The sequence below is a fragment of the Octopus bimaculoides genome, chromosome 6 (genome assembly GCF_001194135.2).
Source record: "Octopus bimaculoides isolate UCB-OBI-ISO-001 chromosome 6, ASM119413v2, whole genome shotgun sequence".
Classification (NCBI taxonomy): Eukaryota; Metazoa; Mollusca; class Cephalopoda; order Octopoda; family Octopodidae; genus Octopus; species Octopus bimaculoides.
Window position 1 is genome coordinate 53,498,529 of NC_068986.1, and position 8,042 is coordinate 53,506,570.

General features: G+C 30.8%; 1 protein-coding gene across 1 annotated transcript in view; it reads right to left on the minus strand.

The window, feature by feature from the left end:
- LOC106873753 (clathrin heavy chain 1) overlaps nucleotides 1-8,042 on the minus strand; it is a 101,891-nt gene that overhangs the window by 45,624 nt on the left and 48,225 nt on the right. Inside the window, exon 5 of the mRNA XM_052968467.1 lies at nucleotides 5,679-5,797. Coding sequence (XP_052824427.1) covers nucleotides 5,679-5,797 — 119 coding nt within the window. The remainder of the gene's footprint in view (nucleotides 1-5,678; nucleotides 5,798-8,042) is intronic.

The following is an 8,042-nucleotide window of genomic DNA, read 5'->3' on the forward strand; positions in this document are numbered from 1 at the left end:
AAAAAAAAAAGAATCATTGAAATTTGAATAACTAATTAGCAAAAGCATGAAACAAAACATTGATGTTGTAAAAAAAAAAGTTATATTCTACATGGTATTTTAGTCCATTAATTCTTTTAAATGAATGAGTACTTAGTTTAGATGCAGCTAACATTTAAGAAAAAATTTGCTTATGTAAATTAAATTTTCTATAATGAATTTTTTAATTAAAAATAATTCTGAATTGGGTTTTACAGATTATAGTTACTTCACAAAAATGTTATAAAGCAATAACAAAAAGATAAATGCATTTGAAACTATTAATGGTTTAAAATAAGATTTTACAGAAACAAAAAAAGTTAAAGTTTTAAATTAAGACTGCGAGCGTTACTGATAGTACATGAAATTATAACCTGAAAGTTTGTTAGATATATCAACCTGAGAGACATGTAATCACCATCTCATACATTCAATGAAAGCAGGATATACTAAACAATAACACAAAATGAACTGAAATCGCATGCATAGGCACAATGTCTAACTTGGGAATTAGAAAAGAGACCTTCAAAAGACAAGCAGAAAACCTTTAGTCAATGCAAGTTGACAAGCTACCAAAGCAATTTTTTCATTTAAAAGTAAAGAAGCAAAATAACACATAAGAACTAAACAGATTAGGAACATCTATGGGTCAGAAGTGTACATTGAAGAACTAAATGCAGCCAAAAATGAAAAGAGTTGAAAATATTTTTTGTTATTAAATTTCTTTTCTGAGTTCCACTAAAAGAACAAACAAAAACAAGTAAACCTATGCTTCCCTAATGTATGCACAAATTCTTAAAAATACACAATATTGAAACTATGTATCATCCCCACTCATGTTTGCTTCAGAAAAATTGAATTTCAAAACAGAGCATCAGAAAACTACTTTAGATCTATCATAAACAAAAATTAATAGCATCAATAAGATCCATAATAAATTTATAATAAACTAATAAAATTGTGAAGAAAACGTAGTTTCTAGACAAGTCATTTTAAAGATAACTTCAAAGCTTTAAGGATGTAATAAAAGAGAATTGCTTGTAAAATTTGAACATATGAAAGCGTAATTATTATGCATTTATTTCACTAACTTCAATGGAGGTTCCTATAAAACCATCATTTAACATCCATTTACCTAGCTGGCAAGGATTGAACAGATTGACAGGATCTGACAAGTTAGAAGACTGCGTTGAGTTTCTGTGTCTGCTTTGGTATGTTCACACATAGGTGTGAACATGGAAAGAGAGTGACAAACAAAGCTGGAGGGAGCACATCAATGGCCAATGTGTGAGAAAAATACACTGGAAAATACAGTGGTAAGAGATGAGATTGAGAATGCTGAGTGGGTGACAAGGGGAGGAGACTCCAAAGAAAGGGGGAATTGGTAGCATCTCTGCTCTCATAATTACAACAGCTGAAATAGTGCTGTAGTTTGATCAGTGATGGAAGGAATGGGTGCTGAGAAGATGAACTGTAGGGACAGCATAGACAGAACTATGCTTTTAGGACCTTGTTTTGCTAAAATGGATAGATTTTCTTGAGCACAGTGAACAGCCTGTCATCTCTTCCCTGAAGCTCAACAACTGAGGTCTTCATTACTTTTCCCCTTTTGTTCTTGGATCTCCCTCTTCAATAGTTCCTTGCCACATTTGGTGATCAGCACTCTTTTATGCTGCACACCTAGCAGAGCCTGCTAGTTTTGATTTTTTCTAGTCTCACATATCCTCTGCATTTACAGCTCATGTTTCACTACAATGTAACATTGCGGTTTGCAGACAAGCATCAAACAAACTGCTTTTCATCCTGAGAGACCTTCATTACCAACAGCAATAATAGCTCTGAACTTTATCTTGTTCTTATTCTTGCAACTATACTTTCAGAACATCCTCCTCCACTGCTAATTAGGTCATCTAGGTAACAGAAGCAATCTACTACCCCCAGTTACTCTCCTGGGTATTTCAAAAAATCTATTTTTTCACAGGTTTTTGGTGCTTATTGTTCCTGTGCATCAGCCACAAATTCTACTCTTAACCTTCCTGTGATTCCACTGCACCTCTTATGAGTCCATAATTTGCACTGGGTACACCACACGGAATTTCCACCTACACCTTACCTATATATGAAGCTGGGCTATTTGCTTGATAGTAAAGACCAAAGTTTTGATAAGCAGGAAAACAAACAAGGTTCTACTCCTAAGTTAACTTTAAGATCCCTTGATTACAGGTTTTGCTTCCACATCAGGATTTTCTTTTCTAATTCTACTATAAATTCAGCTATAAGAACAAGGTCATCAGTATAGAGGATTCCTCATGGGTACCCAGTCTTAAAACTCCTCTGTTATGGTCTGGAGGATTGTAATAAATAGGAAAGGACTGAGCCTTAGTAAACACAAACTTACACACTAAAGCTGTTGCTGTATTAATTGCTAACTCAATAGTTATTCATCATCTACAACTAGCTTCTACAGTGACCACCAGTTCAGGGAATGAGAGGCTCTGCTGAAGGCTTTCCCTAGGTTCATGAATGCTATGTACAGCAATTTATTTTTGGTTAAATACTTCTGAAGTTGCCTAACTAGAAAGGGAGCATCAATAGTTCTTAGTGGCACAAAGCCAAACTGCATCTTATCTAGTCTAATTCTCTTCCTAATTAAGAGAGTTGAGCAATAACTCTCTCTGTAACGTTCATGACCTGGTTCAGCAATTTGATACCTCTGTAATTATTTGTAAGGCATCTCCTTTAACCCTGTCTATAATGTGGCTACATCAGTTACTGGGTATGACAGCTTCTCGTACAACCTGATTGGCTATGCAAATAATTAGGCCATATCCTTACACCGCCAGATACTTTGAGCATATCAGCAGCGATTTGTAATGGACTGAAGGCTTTTCCTTCTTTCATATCCTTAATTGCTTTCTCTATAAAGCTGCTGTCAACTATAGTACTAGGTCCTCTGTTTGACCTACATTGGGGAGACTTTTCTCCCATGCATTCTCTAATTGAATTCCCCCATGAATGCATAAAACCAATAAAAGTACAAAATAATACATGTACATGAAATGTTATCTCTTTTCATTATAATTATTTTATTTTTACAGATGTTGGAGTAGCTTCAAAATTATCACAAATAGAAATATTGGAAAAATGTGATGTTTATATCTTCAACAAAGGATAGGAAAACAAATGTAACAGGAATCAAAATTAGAGTTATTGGAAAACTGCACTAGGGTGCTCGCATTTTTAATATAAAGCTAACTGTATGAAACAAAAATTATTTTAACAATAAGAAAAATTTCAAAGCCATTTGGATTAAGAAAATTTGAGAGAAGATTGAATTTTCCCTTCATCATCATAATCATTTAACATCTCTCATGCTGCCATGGGGGAAAAGTTTAACAGGAGCTCCAGAGCAGCATCAGGCATCATTTTGTCTGTTTTGGCTAGATGCCCTTCCTAATGCCAACTACTTTACAGAGTGTACTTGGTGCTTTTAATGTGGTGCCCTTCTCAAAGCAAAATGGTAATCAACTTAACAGCAGATACCTTTACAAATAAATTATTTTGGATGAACACGTTTTAAAATTTAAATGAACTTTGTGAAGTTTCTGGTCATATTCAAGTATAATGTATAATAATTGGTTAGATTACAAATATATAGAGAGAATTAGATTTAAAAAAAAAAAAATTCAACAGGAGAAAAGTCTGTTTTTTTTAAGAAAATTAGAGATGGGCAGATCCAAGCCAGTAGGATATTTGACCATCCTCCTTTACATTTGAATTTCAAATACTGCAAAAAACGCTTCACCAGTGGACTAATCAAAGAATACTGTTTTTTTTTTTTTAAAGAAAAGCTTGTTTATGATTTGATAAGTTTTAGTATCAAATTTTCTCATCAGATTAATGATTAGAATGTGATACTAAGTGCTATTTTTTTTAATGAAAGCTTGACTCCATACGAACAAGATGTGGTAAATATTCCATTTTCTTGGATAGCAAGAACAGAATCATTACATATAAAAGTGTTATGAGGATATATTTTCTCAGCCAAATATTAGAAAGATTGTGAAAAATTACAAATTGTAATTAGTGTTAAATTGTTTAATCATAAACATATATAAATATGAAAGTTGGTTTTCTTAATGTAAGTGGACAAAGAAATTGTACAAGTTTTGGCAAAAGTCAATTTATATTCTTTGCGATAAAAATCCTTTTCCACACAATCTCCTGACTTGAATTAGAACGTTTGTTTAATGAAGAGTAAAGAAAAAATACATCATAAGGCTAACAGATTTAATCTTCAAATTTTCTATTCAAAGAAATGTTTCAACTTAATAATCTCTGGATATAGAGACATATCCGCATGATTAAATCAATAAGGTATGATAAACATTCGAAAGAGTGATGGTTTATATCCTCTCACTGGTTCTACATGAGGTCCATGGCCAAGCCAAACACTCCTTAGAACAATCCGCTTAACTGTAAATGAGGGTCTGTATAAGTACAGCTGTAAATAGCAGGAATACTCTAATGAATTTTATGCAACACTGATTTCAAATCTTCATATGGGTCTGAAAATCCAGTAGATACTTTATCTGTAACAGGAACATCTATAATAGTTATCACTGACATTCAAACAACTATTGTTAGAATAAGGAAAGCCTAATTTCCTTATGTAGAAATTAGTAAATTATTTATCTAGATAGTATCAGTTTCCGTTTACACTCCAAACGCTGATACATTAAAATTTAATGGTACAGATTGTCCAAATTGTTCTCGATTTACAGTTTCATTAAATAATGGGCCCCAAATACAGTGAGCCAGGCTAACATAGGTTACATGAACTTGCCTAGCTACAAGTGCACACCAGTGAGTGCAATGTAACTGGAGTAAAACTTTGTAGTTGAGAGATCCAATGTCAATTGAGAATGAAGAATTCAATACTAGAATGATGACACCAGCTCAGAAATAACATTCAGCATGAGAAAAAAAAACAAAAAAATACAACAAACAAACTAGTGTTTAAATAACAAATTCATCAGTTGGCAATGAAATGTCAATGAATATCATGACAAATATACTTCTATGATTAAGTATACACTTTCTCTAAATACACGATCAGATTTTTAGTTAAAAAAAAAACAAAACCCCACAAGAAATTATATTTGCCTTATTGCAGAGTTAAATTAGAATTTAAAACAATTTCATTTTTAAATGAATTATGAATTTGGAAGGATATTACAAATACAAGTGAATATACAAACTAAAGGAATGTAAGAAAAATCAGATCATAAGTTATGAAGGATCAAAAGTAGATTCCAAGAAGTTTATTAGTGAATACTCCAAAAACATGCCGAGATTACACACAAACATACACACAAAAATTCTAATATTTTCCTTTGACTTACAGTTGTCCTTGAACAATATTTTCTTCTCATTTTGAAATACAATTTTTTCAGTGAGAAACTGAATAATTATCATAAGTAAACAATGACCATTGTGTTTTGGTAACTGTAGAATTTCAACAATTTAAATTAGATAGCTGAATAACTATACTGATATTTATTAAAATTTATTAAAATTAAAATAAATTTTTTTAAATGCAGCTGAAAAATAATATTTATTCACAACCAATATGGTGAGTTGAAATGAGTTTAACAAACCTGGGCTGATATTCCTATCAACAGAAGCCACTGTTGCTTTTCATCGGTCCGGTAATTGATGACTTGACATCCAGCAAGACTTGAATGACGATCGAACATCTTTTGGGGTTGAGAATCTCCTGTAAAAGTATTTGATAAAAGAATTAAAATTATTTAGAGCTGTTGATTGTTACATGTATAAAAGTGACAGAGTTTAAAAAACAAGACTAAAACAGAGACGAATATGACCTTTAAAAAATTGTAATGAAAATAGCACTATTTAAATTAGCAGCTATCAACTAAAATATTTAAGAAAAAATTTCTATTTTAATTTAAACTATGGTTGGTAAGTTGACTTACTGTATATACTTAAGTACAGTTGCATCTTTTACCAAGAAAATATAAAAACCACAGGCATGTGGTTTATCCACTGAACATACAAAACATATATACAATGTAATGTTAGCTGACAGGGCTTAATACTAATATATGTAGGACTCGTTATTATAGCTTAATCAAACACACTAACAGAAATTACATGTTTTCTAGGATTTAGACATGGGCAAAAGTAGCGGCACTCTAAGTGGTTATTTTGTATTGCTTGTTTATTTTTATGCCTGTCACTTGAGGGTCTAGTTTATAGCATTATGCCAATATATTGTTATAAATTAAGCACTTTTATGAATGAATAGTAAGTTGTATCAGATTTGTGCTGATAACATTGTAAAAATAAACTAAAAAAGAAATTAATAAAATTTAATATATATAAATAAAATACTGAGGTTTATAAATTTGTGAACATCTGATCCAGTTTTGTATATCTAAAATGTTGACATACTTTAAATGATTTTAGTCAATTATAAATTTAGCAGTTTTCAAATAACATTTTGTTTGCGACTTTATATCAATTTTCATTCCAACTAGGCTCTTAGATGATAATTGACAAGAAGTTGAAGAAAAAATAGGGAGCAAACACCTTTGAAACATCTCACAAAGAGAAAACCAAGCAGAAAATAAAAGTCAAGGCCATAGCCCACTAGCTGGAGATAGAATCTCAGACAACAAAACTATGTGTTAATGCAAACAAGTTACTAAAACATTGCATACTGTAGAAAACATTTTTTTTTAAATGAAATATGAACACAGGATCTGAACTGAACTTGAAATCAAGCAAGGACTGGAGCACTGAAATCTAAATTGAAAAAGTTTTTCTTTTTTTTGTTCAAATTTCAGATTGAAATTGCAAGATTTTCAATTTTTCTTCTATGTACATTGCACACAAATACTTTATTGAAGGGCAAAAGATATATTTTGTATAACTATCTTAAGAGAATATTTATTAACCTTCAGAACTACATGCTCATGTCAAGTCAATTTACTGTTACAACTTCAAATTTCAACAGAAAACTCATTAATCCCAGAAATAATTTTAAATATTCTATTAAATTTTTTAAAAAATATATGCATAATATATGAAGAGAAGAAAAAAGAAGACAGCTGAGTATTTAAGAAGTCAGGTTCACAAACATTTTATCAGAATTCATAACCTAAGGCAAGGCACTTTATCACTAACTGGAAAGCAAATACAAATCTTACTTCATCTTAGAACATTTAACTGGAAATCACTAATTATAAATACATACAAAACACCTAAATTTGCAGATGTATCTGTGTTCCATTAGGGTGTGTCTTGTATTTCTTGTTGCTATAGATTTTTAAAAATCTGCAAATTTAAAATGTTTGCATGTGTTCCTGCTTTAAAACAGTATGTTATTTCCAGATACAATCATGTGATGAGTATCTTCAAACTTAAAAAATTGATCAATATAATTAGCCTTGACAACAATATAAATAAAGGAAGTATGCACAAAACTGATCTGAAAATGGAAAAAATAATTGTTGGTAGGGATATAATAACTGAATAAAAATATAAATAGTGGCAGTAAGAAAAAACAATGGGTGGAAATTGGGGTGGGGATTATTTAAAATGTCACAGCAATCAACCTGAAATTAAATTTTAACATATTTAAAATTAGTGTTTCTTGATTGCAACAAGTAATGCTTTTTGTTCTATTTAATAATAACAATCCACAAGTTAATTGGAGTTCTAAAACACTTACTCAGAATGGGTGGTTACTTGAAACTAGAACATTAATTCAGAAAGATTTTTTTTGTTTTGAAAATATTCAATTTGAGTTCAGAAATAGGTTTTCTTTTGGAAGAATTAATTAAGTTCATTAACATGAAACAAATTTTCATTTCAACTACATTAACACTAGACATTATATAGATAGTCAACTTAAGCTAATTACATTTATTTTAAAGGAATTTACATACTAGGCTATAAGATATTTTCAATGTTTTAACAAAAAAAAAAAAAAAAAA